Raw genomic sequence first — 22674 nt, 5'->3', positions numbered from 1 at the left:
CCTCTCCCACAGCAAATGCAAAAGCCTTTTGTAGACTTCTCACTGCCCTAATCTTTCCTCGTTGTAACATACTGGGAAACCTGGAATCTCAGCACTCAAAAGGGCATTGTCAAATTTCACATATACCGCTATATCTATCCACACGTGCTCCTCTGCAGTCATAGCATGCTTACATTGCTGTGTGTGTAGGACCTACAGGAACTGCAGCACTTTTTGTAGCATATTTAATTTTGCAGTAAAGAAGTAATCAGTTTTAAGCAAGAATCCTTCCATGATACTAGGAAGACATTTAACCATAATATAAGGGTAGGAAACCATTCACTTCTGGAGCTACTAATACTTGGTTTGTTTTGCCAGATTCTGATCAAAGCTATATCCTTTGCGTAGCAGCCCTTCGGAACGTGAGAGGGAGCACTGGAAATCGCTTTCGTTCCCAGCTCTCTCACTGGGTTACTGTGCGGCTCTAGGCAAATCACTTCATTGCTCCATGCCTCCATTTCTCCATCTGTAAACTGGGCTAGCTATACCTTCCTGTGAGGCAGAATTCATAAATGTCTGAAGGGTGACCAGATGTCCCGATTTTATAGGGACAGTCCCGATTTTTGGGTCTTTTTCTTATATAGGCTCCTATTACCCCCCACCCTCTGTCCCGATTTTTCACATGTGCTGTCTGGTCACCCTAAATGTCTGCAAAGTGCCATCAGATCCTTGAATGGAAAATGCTAGAGAAGTACAAAATATTATAATTTCTACCTGCCTCCCTGTGCCTATGACACTTGCTATTGTAACCTACCTTTAAAAGTTGTATCTAAGCTACGGGGCCCTTTAAGTAGCCTGACAGTGGTGACTGTTTTGAACCGGACTGCATGATCAGAGCTACCGAGCCCTGATCTGACCACAGCATCCCAGGCAGTGACGTTTTCAGCATATCAATTCTATCTTTGTTCAACACGCTCTGCAAACAAAATCGTTACTCTTGCGCAACGGGTGCCCCTGGCCAAACGATACCGAGGAACAGATTCTCATTCAGAACCATTTTCTCTGTTTACTTCCTCCTGTTTCCCAACGCTGCCGCTTCGGCTATGCGTGCGCACGGTCACCTGTCTCGCTGCTCTGCAAGTGACACTGGAAAGCTCTGCTCCCTGCACCGCAATCAAGCAACCACAGAGGCCCCACAGTATTATTATTCAGCTTAATTGGACTAGTCTGCCCCGACTCCTGCAATAACAAGGAGGGCTGCTCTTTCCCTCTCCCCCTCATGCTGCCTGATAATAAGGAGGCTTCCCCGATGACTTGGCATTCTGCTGAAGCCCCCTTGCTGACATCCCCTGGCCAGTTCTGTATCAATGTGTCTCCTACTTTCATTCACTCTGCAGAAAGGTTCCTCTCAAGTCAGTTATCAGTTGCTCTACCGGACTGGAAGAGATGCCTGAGGGAGTCCTGCCCCCTGCAAAACTGCAGGACAGTTTTCATGGAGACAAAAGTAGTCTAAATACTGCAGCTCGTTACTGAGAAAATCCTTGGTGGAAAAAAGTCATTAGGATGCATGTGATCAATCTTGCACTGAAGATGGGAGTGGGTTCTAAGGATGTTCCCAAACTAGAATGCCACAGCTGTTTGACCCACAGAGGGACTGGAAATCTTTCCAGAGCAGGCACTGGTACTTCCTGCTTCCCATTGGTGGCCCAGGATACCTGTGTGGTCATGTAGGGTACTGCTCATACAGGGACCCCAAGTTCAGCCCCCAAACAGTTACCAGCTCCAGTAGAAGAGGCTGCCAACCCCCTCAGGCCTCTAAGTGGACCCAGGGGCTGTGCGGAAAGGCCATTGCCGGCTCATTGCCACACACTGATATGTGGATCAAGCCCCTTGACCTCTAGACCACTCTAGGGCATATCCTGCAATGCCCCCTCCGGTTATGGAAGATCTGTGGCTTCTCCGTGACTCTTAGAGGGGCCAGCATGGGGGCACTCAATTTCCGCTGACTCTCCACCCCTGACCTCCCATTCCTACAAGCAACTGCAGTTTCGTTGCTGGGGCACCAGCAAGAATTTGGCCTTTATAGCGTTTCCTCCTCCTTTAAGATTCAAGAAACATGTAGGCCTTGCTCACTCCTCCCCCTCCCATTTCCCCAGAGTTACCGCCCTGCATGTCTCTCCTCTGGAGACAATGGATCCAAAACAGGCTCAGCCTCACAACTGTGTTCCTGGCCTTCCACCTCCTTCCCCTTGGCCAAGCAGGTAGAAGCTTGTGGTCAAGAAGTTTCCCTCTCTTGGGTTGTTTGGCAGGTTGGTCCACGCAAGAGGTTGGAGAACAAAGCTGAGGAGAGGCAGAGAAAAGGGGATAGGGCACGGCAACAGGCGGCCTTTGCTCTTCTGCCTTTTTGGAATCCTTGCCTGCCAGTCGGACTCAGCCCTGCCACTGGCTGGCTGGAGAACAGCAGAAGCCAAATACTCCATGGGGCCTGGAGACTGAACACCCCTCTCAGACCAGGGGGTCCCCCAGGGTCAGGACTGCGCAGGTGTTAAAGAAAGGGGGTGCAGTGGGAGAACAGCTCCCATTCCTGGTCTGAAAGCCCTGGTTTGGGGGAGCGGTGCATCCCCACAGCTCCCCCTCCTCCTTGGCTGGTGCAGGGAGAGCTTCCCTGTTTGTCACTATCTCCTTTAAACAGGCCAGCATGGGGGAAGCTGGCACTGCTGCTGCCCTGCCCTGCCTGTTTTGTGGAGAAAAGAGTTCCTTCTCCAGGTCTGTCCGGCAGGCCCCTTTCACCAGCACGAAATCCAGACACAGCACTTAACCTGCCTGTATGTGCTGGTTGCAACAGGGGTTATTGTCACTTTGCTGGGATCCTTATATTTAACCCCTGGAAATCTTTTCCTTGGAATTTCTTGCATAGTTTAGGCTGCCCCACGCAACATGCACCCAGGGGGTTCAGTCCTCGTGGGCCCTGCAGTCCTTGCTCTCCCTGCTGAGTTGGACAACAATTGACAGTAGTTTGGTTTGTGGGGGGTCACCTCTGCACCAGGGAACAGGACTGAGACTCATTTCACATAGGCCACAGAACAGCCATCGAAGGTGACAGCTTTCAGTCATTACCAGTGTGGGACGGATTGAATCTGGAGGCCTGGAGATGAAATCCCCTAAGCGACCCAGTGCCCAGGGCCTTCATATTTTAATTTCAAATTTTTTAGAAATAACTGGTGTTTTTACTAACTCCTTAGCTGTTCCTTCTTCAATGAAAGCATGTTTTACCAACACTCAGTGTTTGATCTGAAGTCTTATCTTTGATGTGGCGCTATATCTGTGATTTGTGTTTGGGCTGGTGATTTATCGATGATTTGTGATTATCTGGTCATTGTACATTTATTGACTACGCTTGCCTGCTTATGTGCCCAATTGATTATTGGCAGGTGCTTCCTAAGGGCTTTGTGAAAACAAGATCAGCTCAGAAGCTCCAAACCCTCCATCCCAAACTCTCCAACACAAATTCAATTCCTTCCTACAATGAAAACAGCAAGCATGCCTGGTAAGGAGGCCACGACCAGGGGGCAGGATCGGCTCCTGAGAAATGGCGGTCGCTCTCTCTGGCATCTGACCCCAGCTTCACCTCTTTCCCTTAATGGGCCAAGTAATTCCACAGGGAGTGAGCAGAGCCTTTTCACTGGTCTTTCAGGACAGACATAAAGCTCTGTTCAGAAGATCCTCAAACAAAAGGCTGATGTCAAGGGGGCCACAGTCTAGCCAGCACCTCTAGCATCCAAGTCCTTTAGTGGAGGGCAGGGGGGAGGCGGTGGGACAGTGGGAGGGGAGCAAACATACAGTAATATCATTGCATGGTGCAGAAAAAAGATGGAACTTCGAAAGCTCGCATCAGTAGCCCTTTCAGCTTGTGCTTTCCCTTGAACGAGACTGCAAGCTTTGACATAAAGGATGCTGCTTATGCAGCCAGAGCGGCAGAAGGGCTGTTATCGACAGCAGCCATTTGGGGGAAAAGGAACTGATCTGACATCTCTGTGTTCCCATTAATGTCTCAAATATCTGTAGGACAAAGCTTGTCGCAGAAGCAATATGAGGTATCTGAAACGTGATGCGGGCACCAAACCAACGCAGGGGGATCTGGAGAGAGGTTCTTCTCCATACACACATAGGGCCAAAGTCTCCAAACTAGGAACCTCAGCAGAGCCTGCACACTATGTCTGCATGGTCACAGCCGGGTAATTTCACAGGCGAAACACACTGTTGTACACATCCCATTCAGTGAAGCGGGTGCACAAACACAGCTGTCTGCAGCAAGATAAGGTGCTCTGTAATACATGCTGAAGTTGTCGTTGAACAAAGACAGCCCCTGGTTTACTTTCAGCTCCATCCAAAACACCGGGGTGGGGAAATCAATGTTTGCCAACTGAAGGAAAAAGGCAAGGGGACTTTTCCCTTCTCCCTCAAGATTCTAAGAGGGTTTTACTAGCTGCAAATAAAATAAAAAAGCAAACAACCAAAAACGACTGGATGGTGTCCTGATGAAAGGGCAACGCCCCATAAACGGCAACATTCTTGGTTGCTGGGAGCAGTATGAGGGCAGCAAGTGAGTCTGGTGCCAACAGTGTGGCATCATCTGTGCAAATAACTCTAACTCCCCTACCCAGCTCCCTGTGGAGCAGAGAAGATGGATGCTCAAAGGGGCAAGGTGTCCTTTCTGCTTGGGAGGTAATGCTTTCTAATGGTTGGAGCTGGGAGGGGTCCTCATCTCTGCAATTGACTTGCTATGTGACCTTGGGCAAGTCACTTAATCTTTCTCTGGCTCTGCTTTTCCTTCAGTAAAATAGGGATAATAATTCCTACCCCCCCGGGGGCCTGATATACTCTGTGATTTATTTGTAAAGCATTTTGAGATGCCGTGAAGGGCAAAATATTAATTTTTATTTTATTGTATTACAATTTTGTATTGCCTAGAAGCCTCCCCTAGGTCATAGCCCCATTGTGCTAGGTGCTGTATAAACAAATAGTAAATTACAGACCCTGCTCTAAAGAGCTGGTATTCTGATTTAATAACAGAAAACACCTCAGACTTCCTTCTAATCATTACAATACAGCTCCCTTCCCCAGTAATGGATTCAGGGAACTGGGCAGTCCATGATGTGCCGATTCATTTATCGGGGACCAAGGTGGGGAAATTCCCCTCTTTATGCTATGTTTCTAGCTGTCAGTGACTTCTCAGCCAAGTAATGTAGTTCCCACTTCCCTGTATAGCATTATTGTTTGCTAAATAGCTTACGACATAATATTTACCTTGATCTGTGGCATTAAGACCTTTCCCTCCATCCCCCAAAGGAATGTCTCAAATAAATTACAGTTGGCACATGTTGCACGAGGGGTGAAGGGTGTTGGAGGATTGGCTTGGACGAGTTGCCTAAAACAATATTCCCCCTATGGCTGCTCTGGCTAATAGTTGGAAATTCCTCTTTTGTTTCTTTGGTTCCAGGCTAGCCCTAGAGACTCTACTGTAGGGGTTCACAAGCTTCATTGCGCCACGACCCCCTTCTGACAACACAAATTACCACATGACTCCAGGAGCCGGGGGCCAAAGCCCGAGCCCGCCACCCTAAAGGGGTGGGGGCAAAGCCAAAGCCTAAGGCTTCAGCCCCAGGGAGGGAGCCTGTAACCTGACCCCCCCCCCCCCCCCCCGGGGGCAGAACCCCGGGCCTTCGCCCCGGGGGGGGGGGCCCGGGCCCGGGCCGGGGGTGCCTGCCCCCCAAAAAAAAAAAAAAAAAAAAAGCCGCGGCAGTGCGATCGCGCCGCTCCACTCTTTGGTGGCAATTCGGCGGCAGGTCCGTCGCTCCGAGAGGGACTGAGGAACCTGTCACCGAATTGCCGCCGAAGACCCGGACGTGCTGCCCCAATAGCAGCTGGAGTGCCGCCCCTTGGTATTGGCCGCCCCAAGCACCTGCTTCTTTAGCTGGTGCCTGGAGCCGGCCCTGGGTGGGGCTCAGGCTTTGGCCCGGGCAGTGAGGCTGCGGCTCGGGTTTCGGCCTTGGCCCCAGCAAGTCTAATACCAGCCCCATTAAAACGGGGTTGCGACCCACTTTGGGGTCCCGACCCACAGTTTGAGAACCGCTGCTCTACTGTATAACTCCCCCTTTTTCTCCTCTACTAAGTAGCAAAAGGAGGAAAGCTGGTGCTTGGGGACATCTGGTGGATGTGCTGCATTTTACACGTAGTTCTCAGACTTTAATGGTTCTGGGAATTCATTGCATGTTGCTGATCTTTTAGTCCCATTGAAATTGCTCTTCTCATTATCACAGCTCCAGTATTTGATGTGTGTTTCTTGTGTGGCTTTCAGTTTGGAAGGCTCCGAAGGAATCAAGACCTGCTGCTAGAGGCCATGAGATGCTCTTGGGAGATGCTCTCTACCTGTCCTTATATGTGTGCTTTCGCTAGGTTCTTTTGCACCCCTCCTCAGCATGGTATCTTCTGAGCATCTCTGTATCAGGCAAGCCAGTCAGGGAGAAGAATTATTAAGAGAAGGTGAGTGTGCTGATGCGAACTCCCAAAATGAAAGAGAATGTCTAGGGACTTACTCTCATCTCCATGTGGAGGGAGTACAGTGTGTAGCCCCCATAAATTGGCATTGTGTGCCTCCGTGGCAGTAGCCAAGCACTGAGGGAGAAATCCTGACCCCTGGCCTTTAGCTAGGGTGACCGTCCAGTTGTCACAATTTTATAGGGACAGTCCCGATTTTTGGGTCTTTTTCTTATATGCTCTCCTATTACCCACCACCCCTTGTCCTGATTTTTCACACTTGCTGTCTGGTCACCCTACCTTTAGCTGCTGCTTTTGTAGCTGCAGTGCCACAGACAACTCACACACGGAGATATTAATAATACAGCTTTGCACTTTGACAGCGCTTTCCATCCACGGTTTTCGGAGAATTAAAGAGTATTAATGAATCTTTGTGACATGTCTGTGAGGGTGGTATTATACCCACTTTGCAATAGGGTAAACTGAAGAACAAAGCGAGAGGTTGGGTAAACAGAGCCAAAAGCAGATCAAGTGACTGCGCCCAAATAAGTAGCAGAACTAGAAAAAGAAACCAGGAGCCCTAACTCCCAGATCCCTGCTATAATCACTAGTCAACATTTCTCCTCCTTACTTTCAACTGGTATTTTAAAAGGGAAGGTTGCCTGATCCTAAAACATCTTAATAGTCACATAACTGCCCCCCTGAACTGCAGAGAATGTTAATTGTGTAACAGATGGGGACACGATCTTTTAAAAATGGGCACTGGCTTTTGAGATCTGTGCAGGATCTTTTGAGCCTGATCCCCCCACTCCATTACTGTGGGGAAACCGCACTGGAGTAGTTAAACTGGTGTAATGGAGTGGAGACTATAGGTGCAGGACAGTGATCTACCACGGCCAATCACGCTGTTAGCAGGAGGCGGAGCGATATGGTGCAGGGGGTCGGGGTGTAATAACAAGTGTGCTGTATTTAACATGTGCCTCCTCCTAATTCCTACCCCGGTCATTAGTGATACCACGGGAGACCCAGTGCCACTCCCAACATGGCGGCCTTTGAAAAGTCATTCTACTGCCTGCCACTCTTAATATGGCGCCTATTGGTGGAGCGCATGCGTATTGCAGCTCGGGAGGAGCCGCTACCGTAGGGTCCTCCAGCTGCGCATGCGTACTGATTCCCACCACGCTCAACATGGCGGGTTGGCGCTGACGGCCGTGGGCGTGAGGCGGAAGTGGGGGGCGGGGAAGGTGATAGCGGCGGGCGCGGCAGTGTTGGGGGGTACTTGGCAGGCCGGTGCCCTTTGGCTGTTCCCAGCAGTCCCCGCGGGAGCCCCGGCGCCAGGGCGGGGTAGGATGATCCCTCCGGAGGAGGCCTCCGCCCGCAGGAGGGAGATAGAGGACAAGCTCAAGCAGGTAGAGGCGGGCGCTGGGCTGGGCCCGTCCCGGGGAGTCCCGGGCACCCCCACCTCACTCCCCGGCAAGCCCGCAGGGGTCCGGCTCTCTGTGGGCCGCCACACATCCCCCGGAGCCTCTGGAGCCCCCCGGACAGCTCCACCCCCACCCTGAGACTCCCCCTGACGTACCCCCACCCCGATCCTCCACCCCCCCAAAACTCCTCTCCCCGGGACTGCTCCAACCCCCGAGAGACACCCCCTGAATAGTCCCCCATTGAAAGACTCCCTCCCTTAGAGCGTGACACACACACCCCCCGGCACTGCCCCTCTCTCGGACAGCTTAACCCACTGCGACTGACCTGCGCTAGGGAGACTCTCCCCCAGAACCCACCCACACCTTAGACCCTGGGGAGCCCTCTGAGCCCTGCCCTGGACAGCTCCGCTCCCTAGGAACAGCTCCTCCCTCTAGAGCAGTGGTCCCCAACGCGGTGCCCACGGGCGCCATGGCATTTATGTGCGCCCACCTAGTGCCCAGTACGGGAGAGAAGCCACAGCCCTGCGCCTGCCGGGGACAGAGAACTCCGGGGCTGCGGGCGCCGGTGTTCTCGGTCCCAAGCCGGCGCGGGGCTACGACTTAAGCTGGAGAGAAGCCGCGGCCCCGCACCTGCTGGGGACAGAGGACTCCAGGTCTGCGGGCGCCGGTGTTCTCTGTCCTCGCGGCTTCTCTCCAGCTTCTTTCTTCTCTCTGGATTCATATATTATGTAATATTAAATATGATGTTTTTCGTATTATTTAATGTACAAATACAAAATAAGCCTTGAAAAATGGTTGGCGCCCGCCGCACTCTTCTGAAAACATGAATGTGCTACTGGCCACAAAAAGGTTGGGGACCACTGTCCTGGACAATGACAATTGACAGTTCAGTTTCACTCTTGTTCCCCAGCCTTGTTTCACACATAACTTGCAATGGTTTAATTAAGATCAGTTAAACCAGGGATAGTCAATAGGTAGGCCGGGGCCAAACCTGGACTGCCAGATGCTTTTGAAAGAACCACAAAATGTTGTTGTTTACTTTATTATTATCATCATTATTGTTGTTGTTTTCTTCCCTTGACAAAAAAAAATTGTTTACCCTGGACTTAAACCAGTTTAGTTAAACTGGTGCAAACCCCTGTGTGGGCAGAATTTTATCAGATTAAAAATGGTTTAATTTGTGTCTGTTGCCTAAATTTACAGGCGCAAACTAACTTGATAAGCCATGTCTACACTGCAAACTTTGGTTGACACAAGTTACGTCAGCCTAAAGCCACCACAGTTAGTATATCTTTTGTGTGCTGGTGTCATCACTGCACATACTCACCCAAGAGTGCTTGGCTCGATGCACAATGTGGTGCACCATGGACAGGCATCCCAATATGCAACTTGCCATCATCCAGCTTGTTGTCTTTTGTGAAATTGTGGCAATACGTGCTGGGGCAGAAATGAATCATGCAGAGGTGGCTGGGAGCAAGGGGTCAAGTTTCCATCAAGCAACTTTCTCCATCCCATAATGCCATCCATATCCCATAATTTTCACGCTTTTTTTAAAAAATCCCACAAACCCATGCGGCACTTCTCACTGTCCATCATCACTGATGGAAGCATGGAGCCCACGCAGCTCTGCGCTGTTGTCATGAGCTTGCAAACCCAGGATGAACGATCCTCCAGTATTTGCAGAGCTTCAGGAAGAACCACAGCAATGGGGGGCATGACAGTTTGGTGGAGGACAAATTGCTGTGGAATATATTGAACATTCATTCAAAGTTGTTAGCCGTGGTCACGAAGCAGCTGCAGACAACGGAGCGCCGCTTCTGAGCCTGAGAAACAAGCACTGACTGGTGGGAGCTCATCATAATGCAGGTTTGGGATGGTGAGCAGTGGCTGGCTGCAGAACTTTCAGATCCAAAAGGCCACATTTCTGGATCCGTGTGCCGAGCTTACCCCTGCTCACCAGCGCAGGGACACTCGAATGAGAGCTACACTGACAGTGGAGAAGTGAGTGGTGATTGCTTTGTAGACGCTTGCAACGCCGGATGGCTACCAGTCAGTGGGAAATTGTTTTGGATTTGGAAAAATCCGCAGCAGGGGCTGTTGTCATGCAACTGTGCACTGTCATTAATAGTCTCCTGCTACTCAATGTGCAGGACATAGATGGATTTTCAGCAATGCGGTTCCTGGACAGCAGTGGGCAATAGACAGCATGCATGTCCCTATTTTGGCACCAGCTCACCTTGCCACAGAGGAATTCAACTAAAGCATTATGCAAGCATTGGTTGATCATCAGGGACACTTCACCACCATCAGTGTTGGCTGGTCAGGGAAGGTGCTTGACGCTCGCATCTTTAAGAACACAGGACTGTTCAGAAAGCTGCAGGCAGGGACATTCTTTCCTGACTGGCAGATTACCCTTGGCAATGTTGAAATGCCAATAGTGATCTTGGGGTCGCAGCCTTCGCCTTGCTCCCCTGGCTCATGGAGCCATACACCAGCCACTTCGACAGCACCAGCAAAAGATTCAGCTACTGACACAGCAGGTGTAGAATGACTGTTGAATGTGCTTTTGGTAGATTGAAGGTATGCTGATGTTGTTTACTGACAAGATTGGATCTCAGTGAGAAAAATATCCCAGTGGTTGTATCTGCTTGTTTGTGGCCTGTTGTGTGTAGCAAAGAGGGAAACGTTGACACTGGTGTGGAGATAAACTCTGCATGCCACTGTAGCCAAACACAACTGCAGTTAGAAAAGCTATGCAGAGCTATGTGGGTGAGGGAGGCCTTGTAAAGAGCACTTTAACAGTCAGCAACAGTAATGTGGTGTGGTGCCCTGTGCTAGTTTGGGGGCCAGGAAGGCCCCCACAAGTAGGAATTGTGTGATGTTCGGTGTACATCTATGAATATAACACTATCTGTTAATGCACCTATTAATTTTATGGTGCTTGCTGTACATTTATAATTATTACACTGTTTGTCATTGAATCTGTGAGTTCTGTCACCCTGTAGTGTACGAAGTAGTGGGTGCTTTCATTAGTGCTAGGCATTCTGTAGCAGATGTTGTGAATAGATTTTTATTGCATACCAAAACCAGTGCAGAAAAACAATATGCAATAAAAAACAAGTACAATAAATACTTCTGAAATAAATTAATGGAACAGAATTTAACAAGGGGGAAAGAACATTCATGTCCATTTTGGTTACACATACAGCAACCATGGATCTCACAGGTCAGTGTAGGTGAAGCTATGGTTCTCCTTACTGTCCTTCGGTGTTGAGTGGTGGGGGTAGGGATAAGGCCCCTGAAGTGGAATGTTGAGGGAGGTGCTAAAATTGAGTTCCCTGTTGGTTGCAAAAGGAGGCAAGCCCTGTAGGTCCACCAGAGTCTGCAGCATTTGTGTTTGCTGCCGGAGAAGCCCCATTATTCCTGGTGCACCTGCCTCTCTGACTTCTGCACCTTTCTCCTGTCTGCTCTTTCCCTCTCCCGTACTGTCTGCAATAATCACCCTCCACACTCTCTGTTCACAGTCCAATGCAATCCTGGCTTGCAGGATCTCGCTGAACATGTCCTTCCGTGTCCTCCTCTTTCTCCTTCTTATCATGGTCGGGTGTTCCCAAGTGTGGAGTGGGGACCCCTCAAGGCCACAAAGGGAGCAGCTACACATAAAGCACACAGAGGTATCATTTGTATTTATAATCACAACGGAAAGTGAAAGTTAAGACTGAGAACTCCCTCCCCTTGCTCCCCAAAAGTTTTAATCAAGACATGCTTATTGACACTTCAGCTTTGGAGTGCCGCGGCCCAGTGCTGCTGTGTGGGCCCAGCCATCAGGAGTATGGCCCAGCAGGCATTGTGTGTGTGTTTGGGGGGACGAGGAAATCGTTCGGCTACCCGAAGCACTAAAATTTCAGCCCCTGTTTCCCTGGGTGCGAGTGCAGGGCAATGGCACTGTTTTCCACAAACGGCGGTGGTTTTAGCTGCTATCTTGCTCCTGACAGTAGCAAAGGCACAGAGAGCTCAGCTGTCCCGAAGCTGCCCAGGCCCACATGACTAGCCTGTGTGCTGCAATGGTGCCTGCCGAAGTCACTGCGGACTGGCATAGGAAAGCGCCCTACCGCAGAGGAAGAAAGACGGCTGCCATCCCTAGAAACATTAGGAAGAGGATTGCAGAGAACCTCCATGAAAGTTTCATCAAGATCTCTCAGCAGGATTCAAGGGACATCCCTGTGTACATGAACAAACTGCTCCTGAGGCCCCCCGCTCCCAACCCAAGAGGGGAATGAAAAGCAAATTACAACTTGACCTCTATTGAACTGCTACCTCTTCTAGTATGAGTAAATTAATGAAAAGTTGCTACCTGTGTCCTGCTACACTGGGGTCAGGCACCGTCTGTTCATTGAAAGATTGTAATGGGAAATGCATTTACACACCTGAGGTTTCTTCCCCTGCATCGGGCTTGCCCATGCTTGGCTGCCAGGAGTGACAAGTCTACAGTGAAGTCTCGAATGGCTCCTGGCTTGCAGCATAGCTGGACCACCAGGTCACATGTCCCCCATCCTCTTCCTCCTCCTCTTTGCCGGTCATGGTAGGGGTTTGTACCTCAAGCTCCACTGAGGTATCCATGGTGCTCTGCGAGGTGCTGGTGGGTCTCTGCCAAGTATGGCTGCAGCTCATTGTAAAAGCAGCAGGTGTGCAGCTTGGCACCAGATCCACTGTTGGCCTTCTTGGCCACTTTGTATGCCTGCCTCAGTTCCTTTGTTTTCATGCAGCACGGCTGCTGATCCCTGTCATACCCCTTCGCCTGCATCCCCAGTGTCCACGTTTCTACGGCTGCTCCAAAGCCTTCACAGCCTCTTCTCCCCACCGGCCCAGGAGATCCAGGACATCCTGTCTGCTCCAGGCAGGAGTGTGTCAGGCGCGTGTAGCCGGCATGTTCACTTGGGCAGTTGCACACAACAAGGGAGAGCTGCTAGGTTTGCTTGCCAAGCTGGGAGTTCAGGGAAAGACATTTTGAAAATACGTGGGGTTTTAATGTGGGGATTCTGGGTCTCTATGACCCCTGTGCAGTAGAGTTCACAATTGTGACTAGAGCAGTCAATGTCGAGCATTGTGGGAAGCTGCTGGAGGACTGTTAGGATCGATATAGGTCAGGCGGTGACTACGCTTGCACTGTCGACCACAATACATTGACCATGGCTCAACGCCATTCAGGGACATGGTGTTTATTGCTTTGTCGTAATGGGGTGCTTACATTGGTGGGAGACAAACTTGAGTGTAGTCATATGCACAACGAGGTCGATGCAAGGTGACTCACATTAGCCTAAATTTGTAGTGTAGACCAGGCGTAAGACAGGTTTAAATTGAATTAACAGGGTTTGCTACACTGGGTTAATTGATTTTAAACAAATTAAAACATATAGTTAATCAGTTGATTCTCACCCACTAGCACTATTTTGTTGGGTTTAAGTTCATAACACCAGAGAGAAATGTCTAAATCCAGGATACCTCTTTATTGAAATAAAAAAAAGTTGTATCATGTTAAGTTTTCTGTTCTAATTAAAGGCGTGTGTTTTTAAACTCAACCTAAATTACTTGCCATTTTCTTTAACAGGAGTTAGAAATGCACAGAAGTATTCTTTGACCCTTTTGGATAAGGTTTGAAATTCACCTATCTTGCAGAACTGATGAATTCTACTTTATTCCAATGGCAGGAAGAAGAAACGCTGTCCTTTATAAGAGAGAGCCTTGAAAAAAGTGATCAGCTCACAAAAAACATGGTAAGTAGAGTCCCGTAAATTAAGTTAAAAAGATAGGATATGCTTTGCTTGGTCTCTGATTCTGTTGCTTTTTCTGCTGAGAGTTTCTTTGGAAGCTCTGGTTGTGCCAGGTTGAGGAACTTGTGGGTTCAATAGGTACTTTCCTCAAGATATTTAATCTAAAGAAAGAGGAAAGGTTACAAAGTATGTTGGGGCACAAGCTTGTCAGTTCTGGAAATGTGGGTTCAAATGATCCTTCAATCTGATCGAATCTATCTAGGTTTACATATGGCTCTCCTCATCTCAGTATTTTAGTGCCTCCCAAGTATACGACAATAGAAATAAACTCTCTCCAGCCAGCGGGGAAAACAGCTAATGTTCCGTGTGTCAGGGCTGAGGGGTGAAAGCTATTGGAAAGCTAAGTTGAAAAGATGAGTTTTGCACTTATTTCTGAAAAGACAATGTACTTAGTGGTCTTTCTGAATTCATCTGGTAGTGAGTTCTAGGTCCAGCACCTCTCTGAAAGATCTGTCTCCTAAGCTCACAAGCCTTCCCCTGTTGGCTGACAGTTTTGTAGTGCCAGTGGAATGTAGCTGATGTTCGTAATCCTGGCTGTGGAGGGAGAGGTGACTGATCTATTGCATCAGAACATAGGCCCAGAATTGGATTTGGTATGAATTAGGGAGCCCATGCACAGGGAGGAGCCGTTGATGTGCTCATGGGCACCCGTGTTGCTTAACAGGTGGGCTGCTGCATTCTGTGCCTATGAATCCATCCCCCCCCCCCCCCCACACACACACACACAAACACACACACTTTTGAATTTCAGTAATTGAGTCTGGATCACGGTAGCCAGATCTGAGTCTAATTGGATGGAATACAGATGGAATTGTTTTATTTTTTGTTTTTGTTTTGTTTGCTGTTGCATGGAGTCCAAAATGACCCTAACATTGTAAACCTCTGTGATGATCTGATGGCAGCAGCCTTTGACAGAGGGGGTGATATAGAGGAGGGGAGTTCTTAACATACTTTTCCTGCCAGTATCCCCTCTGTCTTGCCGAAGTTTAGCTTCAGCTGCTCTTTGCCCAGGATCTGAACTCAGCTAGATATTGGGAAAGCTGAGAGATCGTGCGGAACGAAGACAAGACAGAGGTGATCTTGGCAGAAAGAAGGAAGGGTTTTGACGAACTTTGTTCCTCCATAACATCCCCTTTTGCTGAGGCCACCTGCCCGCCAATTCAGTAAGTTGCAAAGTTGGAGTTTCTTGACAACCAAATAGCCATGGCAAAGCAGGGCTATGAACATCAGTCAAATGGTTTCTTCATTGTAAAAATTCATTCACATGTACTCAGTGCAATTGAGCAAAGCATTCGGTAGGCTCTGCTTCAGCCTTTCCCCTGACCTGAGGCACCTACAGTTTGTCTCCTTTTGGATAGGTTTCCCAGGTTGTCAAATAGTAGCACTTCCATAGCACCTTCTGTGTGATGATTTGAGTGCTATACAAATGCTAATTAAACGTCACCATATGCTTATGTGGTGGATAAGTATTACTTCCATTTACACATTGGAAAGCTGAAGCATAGGGGGGTTAAGAGACCTGCCCAAGGAGACAAGCAAGCCAGTGGCAGAGCCAGGAATAGAAGCTGGGAGTCAGGGTTCCTAGTACCCTGCTCTAACTACTAGCCCACAATACAGTTGTGTTTTATGTGGAAGGAAATACTCCATGCTGTTTGATCCTTTTGGGGGGTTTAGGTTTCCATCCTCTCCTCCTTTGAGAGCCGTTTGATGAAGCTGGAGAACTCCATCATCCCTGTGCATAAGCAGACAGAGAATCTACAACGTCTGCAGGAGAATGTTGAGAAGACCCTGTCCTGTCTGGATCATGTCATTAGTTATTACCATGTGGCTAAGGACACAGAGAAGATCATAAAGGAAGGGTGAGTCAAGTAGCAGGACCCTACTTTCCTCTACTGGATCTCTTTCTCCCATGTCTGTTTTGAATAGGGGCAGTTGATTGGGCAGGTCTCCACAAAAATCTTGTTATTGTTCTTTGTGTTTTTTACATACCTATGTGCTTACCCCAAAGGAAACTCAGCCTGAACTTTTAGCATTACCTCTAAGGGTAAAATCCTGCTCTCACGTCTACACTGGGGTCCTCTTACATATTCTGCACCCGATCCCTGTGTGGAGCTCCTATCCATTCTCCAAATTTTCCACAGAGGCACTTTGCTTCCTTGTCGTTGCCTCCATCTTTCCAGCCAACGTGGACTGGATGGGCATCCTTTTATGGAGCTAGTGTTGCTTGCACTTGGGTTGCCCAGAGGGGTTACTGTGGTGCTATATGAAATGCTCCCACTCCACCAAGGGCTGAGTGTGCTGGTGGAAATACTGAGGAAGCAATTGCTGGCTTGGGAAGTGAGAGGCTGCAGACTGACTCCAGTCTCATAGCACTGTGGAATACTGTAATGGGCTGCCATGTGGGCTGCTGTTTTTGCTTGAATCAGGTCTTTTTAAAGCAAGCCTTTGCAAGTTGCTTAGTGAATTCGGGTGGTGGTGAAGAAAGTGGAGTTGAGGTCTTCACTGGTTTTGTTCCAACTGGCATTGAGGTTTTTGGTGTCTTTCTCATGCATGCACTATTTCCATTGCAGCCCTACGGGGAGACTAGAGGAGTATTTGGGCTGCATGGCCAGAATCCAAAAAGCTGTGGAATATTTCCAGGACAACAATCCTGACAGCCCAGAACTGAACCGGGTGGTATGTAGTGTGCTTGAAAACCAGGGGCATTGTGTGGGCATCTGCTTCTCTGACATCTGCAGCATATTGGCAAGTAGTAGCAAAGTGAGGTTTGTTTGTAGGAACGTTCTCCTAGGATCCCAATTAGATTTGTTAGCAAGGATAATGCTTTACCTCCTAACTGTTGGCTTTCCTAGGATTCTGTACCAATAAGACCTACAATAGCTGAAAGCATGTACCTTGCATGCTCCTAAATTATTTCTTACTCCTAGCAAAGATAGAAAATATCTTTAATCCACCGCCCAGGATTTGCTACGCTCATTCCCTGGATCATTATGAAACACTGCTAGTGTGAGGTAATGGTCCAGTAGCCCACGAATCCCCAGGATAAGAAACAAACATTCATGCACTTCGAAAACAGAGCGCTGAGCTTTGCTAAATAGTATAGGTTGGGGTTTGCAAAGGTGCCCAAGGGAGTTAGGTGCTTCAAATTTAATGGGATTTGGGTGCCTAACTCCCTTGGGTTTCTAGAAATCCTGGCCATGACAGATTAGTCTCTAGCTCTGGTGATACTGAGAGGATGGTGTCACGGAGTCACCGGGCAAGGCTCTGGAACTACTCCATATGAAGCCAGTCAGGACTCTGGGGAAGCATGCCTCCTCTCGGTGAGCATACTGTCTCCAGGGCAAGAAGCTTACACAGCTTCGACCTTCCTGGGTCTGACTTCAGAGCATTCAGCATCCCCTTCTCACACCGTGCGCTTCCCAGAGCAAGTCCGCATAGGCGGGGCTCCTGGGGAAGCCAGAGGGCCCTGCACCCCCAACTCCACAGTCAGACGTGACTCTCAGCTAGCCAGTAAAACAGAAGGTTTATTAGACGACAGGAACACAGTCCAAAACAGAGCTTGTAGGTACAGGAAACAGGACCCCTAAGTCAGGTCCATCTTGAGGCAGGGAGGCCAGAGCCCCGTCTGGGCCCCCCTCCATTTCCCCAGCCAGCTCCAAAACTGAAACTCTCCAGCCCCTCCTCTGGCCTTTGTCTCCTTTTTCGGGCCAGGAGGCCATCTGATTTCTTTGTTCTCCAACACCTTCAGTTGGCACCTTTGCAGGGGAGGGGCCCAGGCCATCAGTTGCCAGGAGACAGGGTGTCAGCCATTCTCTGTGCAGACAGCATCACACTGGCCCTCTAAGGCTCTGCAACAATCACACGCCCTTATCCAACCACCTAGATACTTAAGAAATACCTAGGGGAAACTGAGGCACTCATACAGTATTCAGAGAAAACATTAAGAACATTCCCACTTCATCACAGATGGATAGGCCAGTGGTTAGGCTGCTAGGCTGGGATTTGGGAGACTCAGATTCAGTTCCCTGCTCCGCCGCAGACTCCCTGTGTGACCCTGAGCAAGTGACTTATCTTCTATGTGCCTCCATTTCCATCTCTGCAGTGAGGATAATAGCTCTGCCTGCCTCACAGGGGGTTTTGAGGATAAATACATGAGATTATGAAGCATTCATATACTGTAGTAATGGAGGTCATATAAGTACCTAAAATAGATCAAATACTGTATGAACTCTAAAATTAATCCCATATGCTCATTGCCATCTTGAATTCTTTCACCACCACCTGTGATCCCTTCCCCACTCTGTGCCACCACTTAAATTCTGGCATTATTTTAGCAGCTGCTGTCACAAGAACAGCTAGAAGGCTTTACTATCTGAAAGCAGCTTGAAATTCCAGCTTTCGCGTGGCTTGAAGCATTAATTGCTAACTAACATTTTGAGATCTCGGTTGCTGAAACTGTCCCAACTGAAGCATTGTAGGGGAAACAAGAAAGGAATCAGAACAATTCATAAGATTTTCCTTTTTTTTTTTTTTTTTAAACTTTGTTAAGCTACCTGGGCTATGGACGCTTTGGTGAGGCAGTACTTTCAGAATCCGTTATTTCAAGCACTAATGCTGGACCATTGGTCAGAAAGAAGGGATGGAAACTGTACGCTCACTGCAGCCTTCTATGCATTATCCTTGCTGCAGGCTTCAACTTTTCTATTTAAATGTCACTTTCCTCTTCTCTTTCAAGACCTCCTATTATAGACACCATCGGCCAGATCTGCTGTTACCCCAGTGTAAACCTGGAGTAACTGCATTGAACTCGGTGGATTTGCAGAAGTGTAACTGAGAGCAGAATGTGACCCCATTTTTCCAGCTCATTGTGAATGCTTAGAACTCCCTCTGAATAGCTATTGCCTTTCCCTTAGCAGCTAGAGAGGTTGCAGCTGAGCAGAACAAAACTTCATCCCCTGCAGAGTAATTCTTTCACTTTGTTTTTCCCAACTCCTTACTTTTTAAAACTCTTTTGACAATAGGCTACATTGCATTTGGTAGCAGATGTCAGTGGTACACAGTATTTAGGTACGCTAGAGATTAGGTGATGTTTAAAGATATTGGGAGAGGTTGCTTCTCCTGTTTCTGCTCTCTCCTCCAGAAATCCCTGTTTGAGAGGGGGAAGGAGTCTCTGGAGTCAGAATTCCGCAGTCTGATGACACGACACACCAAGCCAGTTCCTCCGATCCTCATCCTGGATCTGATCAGCGGGGATGATGAGATTGATACGCAGGAAGATATGATTTTGGAACACCTCCCTGAGAGTGTCTTGCAAGACATTGTCCGTATCTCCCTTTGGCTGGTGGAGTATGGAAGAAACCAAGGTAAACTAAAACGAATCCCTAAGTGAGCCAATTTCTGAAACGAGCAGATATGTGATACATGATATGTTTATCTTGGTCACTCCAGTGGAATCCATCAACCATGTTATTGCACGTTGCTGAGAGCAAAACTTGTCTGCTGAGGGCTGTGTGTGTCACTGTGGAACTCAGCCAGTAAGCGATCTCTCCTCTCAGCAGTCAGGTCTGTTTTCAGGGTAGTTGTGCAACTAACGAGCCAAGCGATCACATTGCCTTTGGAAACTGACAAAGAATGGTAGCAAAGCAAAACTTCTGACTATCTGTCAAAGGCATTTCTAGGTGAGTAGTGTAAATCAGATTCCGTGTAACAACCCATTTTCTTTTTCTTTTTAAAACCTATTTCGCTGTAGTGCTTATAATGACCCTTTGGAAGTCGTTTAACCCTTCTGTGCTCAGTTTTCCCCTCTGTTAAATACAGAGAATAGCAAATGATACTCCCTGCCCCAAAGAGTTTACAATGTAGGATCAAATTTCTTTAAAGCAAAAGATCCCTAGGACAGATCTATAGGCAGGAACTTGAATGTGGGACCCCAGTCAAAGCAGGTCAGTCTCTTTTGTGCAGAGCCTGTTTTCAGGAAAGGTCCAGCAACAGCATCCTCATTGTGCAAAGAATGCCTTGAGTTTGGTTATCAGTCATACCTTTGTCTTGTCTCCTTAGACTTCATGAATGTTTACTACCAAATCCGCTCTAGCCAGCTCGACCGCTCCATCAAAGGTCTGAAGGAGCACTTCCGTAAGAACAGCTCCTCCACAGGCATCCCATACTCCCCCGCCATTCAGAACAAGAGGAAGGACACACCGACCAAAAAGCCCATCAAGAGACCAGGTTCGTTCCAGAATTTAAGGATCAATTTCCTGCCCTGATGCTAAAGAACATCCACTGGGCATGTTGTTCCACTTGTCTGTAATGGGTGTGTCTCTCACTGACCAGAGTTTTCCTTTGTGCCTCTCCATCTCATGGGGTAGCATCTAGTCATAAAAGTTGTTTTGAAGGTAGCAGGGTGGATGGGAGTTGAATGGCAAACACCTTTTTGCTTATCAGGGACTTTCACATTGAGTTAAACTCCTAGATTATAGACCCTCTTTCATCTCTTATTTTGTTGGCTCATCCAGTCCATATTTCAGGGGACATTTTAAAAAAACTCCCTTGTATGAAGAGAGATTGCAAAGCCTGGGATTGTTTACCTTAGAAAGGAGACAGACAGGAGGGGACGTAAGTCAATAAAATAGTGAATTATGTAGAGAAGGCAGATTGAGAATTTCTGTTCTCTCTGTCTCAAAACATGAGATAAAAGGGACATTCTATAAAGTTAGAAGGTGAGAAATTCAAAACAGGCAAAATGAAATACTGTTTAACACCACGTAATTAAACTGTGAAGCTCACTTTTGAATCTTGCTAAATTCTTAGCCTCAAAGGGATTGGACATGTATATTGATATTGAACTATCCAGAGTTGTCATAATTTAATAACAGTTTTGGAAACTTTGTGGTTCTGTGCCTAAGCCAATCTTTAACTATTAGAGATTGAGAAGAGACCTGTGTGGATGGCAGATTCTCTCACATCTGCCTAGTGCGGTGTTCTTACACCTTTCTTTGAAATCTGGTTCTGGCCACTGTCAGATGGGATGTTGGACTAGATGGACAAGAGGCCTGATCTAGTCTGGGAAGTCCTATGATCCTAAAACAAAGCAAAGAGGCCAAGGATTTAGCAAGCTGTGGAAACTGAACTGCCCATTCCCCCCAGAGATGGAAACTCCAGGTCATGGTTATGGCATATCTGTGGGGAAAGCTTCCCCCGCCGCTGTCCCTGTTTTGTGGAGTGAGAACTTTACTCTCCAGGGCTGTCTGTCTGACACTTTCAGCAGCACTAAAAAAGAATCGCATACAAATTCAGAATGAATATCAGATCCTCTGTTAGGATCTACTTTCAATATAGCACTCGCAAGGCTCTGGCACATCTGGTCCAATCTACTTAATATGCAATTTGTTAGCTTGTGCAGCAGAAATAATTTCAAATGTAGCTATTTCTAGTATGGATCCCAGATATTTGCTCTTCCTATATGCAAAACAATTGGAGAGGAGAGGAGGGAGTGGGAATTGGTGGCAGGCCCAGAGAGGAGGAAGGAAAGTATGCATTTTAATTGTGTTGTCTTTATTTTTATAATCCTTATGTGAATGGCAGTCTTCATTCCAGGTAAACTGTGTTTTTGTGTGTGTCTCCTCTGCAGCTTGCCAGGTCCCTCTTTACCACCTAGTCAGTCCTCTTCCTGCTAATAGCAAAGGCTGTGGCTGGGATATTTAAAGGGAAAATCTGCTAGTGAAGATCTTTAAAACTGGTGACCACATAACTAGGTATTAAAACATGCACCCCCACATTCAGTACCATGCATCAGAGCTGTTCCTGAAAGCTGACAGTTCAGAGAGCTATGGAGACATGGCAGGTTTTGGCAGGACTTTTATAACCAGCTACAGTGAACCTGAGTTTCAGACAGAACTCTTCCTGTCACCGGCGAGCCACCTGGAGAGGTGTGAATTTCCATTCTTATAGCTTTACTGCTGAGTTTTGCAGGATGGAGTTGATCATGTGAACCACTGTCCAGAAAGATGATGGCTGTGGGTGTAGATATTTTTGCTAAGGGGAGTCAGTGTTTTCCCATATTTAATCCAACCCAAATTCTTAAACATAATAGCACTCGATTCTGTGTTCTGCATCCCTGATGGGAGCACCTGCTCTATCAAATAATTACAATAAGGAAAGCAGATGTTAAGACTTTTTCTGGTTATTTAGCACTTCTGTGCTAGACAGCTGCAGCTAGACAAGCAAAAAAGACTTAGGGCTGGAGCCTTAGGGGGTGTAAAGCTGCTTACCTTCATTGAAGTCAGTGTAGTTGCGCTGATCTACATTTAGGATCTGCCCCCCAATCTTCAATACCATCTGACCTTGAAACTATACAGGAAAAGATTCCTGGATTAGAGAGATTTTCATTGTGGAATGTTGCTAAACCAACACAGTCAGCAAATGTGTTTCAGACCCACGTTATAATGGAGGCTTTCCCTTATACCTGAACAGCTCTCTTTCCATTGCTGAATATTTTATCATTCTCCCACTATGGAGATCATTTTAAAAATGACGAGTGATTTGTATGTGCCTCAGTTTTTAGGTGCACAACTTGAGACACCTTAAGGGGCCTGTTTTTTCAGAAAGTGCTGAACACCCACCTTCTGAAAACCAGGTCCAAAAGGTCTCCATTTGGGCACCCAAAACCACTAGTCACTTTGGAAATTTTGGCCTAGATCTGTGTTTAGCCAGAGAGTTTGTAGGATAAGCCAAGCAGTGGCTGTGTTTGTATTTGTGTTTCTGGGTTACAAAAACAAACTCAGAAGATGAGCAAATGGAGATGACATTACTTTGACACATGTAAAGTGATTATCTAGGGTATTGTGAGTCTCAAGAAATAATAGTAGCTAATTCGTGTCTTCCATATTCTCAGACAAGGACAGAGT

The 22674-nt window shown here is 47.7% G+C and overlaps 1 protein-coding gene across 7 annotated transcripts in view; it reads left to right on the top strand.

Moving 5' to 3' along the window:
* Nucleotides 1–7778: 7778 nt before the first annotated feature.
* The window catches only part of EXOC7 (exocyst complex component 7), a 33185-nt gene continuing 18289 nt past the window's right edge, over nucleotides 7779–22674 (top strand). For 4 of the 7 annotated variants that reach the window (XM_024206735.2, XM_024206734.2, XM_024206732.2 and 1 more), the window contains exons 1-6: nucleotides 7779–7925; nucleotides 13649–13714; nucleotides 15446–15630; nucleotides 16342–16447; nucleotides 18912–19134; nucleotides 19829–19996. In XM_024206735.2, the coding sequence (XP_024062503.1) occupies nucleotides 7866–7925; nucleotides 13649–13714; nucleotides 15446–15630; nucleotides 16342–16447; nucleotides 18912–19134; nucleotides 19829–19996 (808 nt within the window). In that variant the 5' untranslated portion in view covers nucleotides 7779–7865. Of the gene's footprint in view, nucleotides 7926–13648; nucleotides 13715–15445; nucleotides 15631–16341; nucleotides 16448–18911; nucleotides 19135–19828; nucleotides 19997–21352; nucleotides 21365–22674 lie in introns of all 7 variants that reach the window. The other 3 variants (XM_024206733.2, XM_024206731.2, XM_024206728.2) reach the window with 1 other exon arrangement.

This window comes from Terrapene carolina, unplaced genomic scaffold (assembly GCF_002925995.2).
Source record: "Terrapene carolina triunguis isolate 2854851 unplaced genomic scaffold, T_m_triunguis-2.0 Scaffold192, whole genome shotgun sequence".
Lineage (NCBI taxonomy): Eukaryota > Metazoa > Chordata > Testudines > Emydidae > Terrapene > Terrapene triunguis.
The sequence above is the reverse complement of the archived record's forward strand: the minus strand, read 5'-3'. Positions and strand labels throughout refer to the sequence as shown.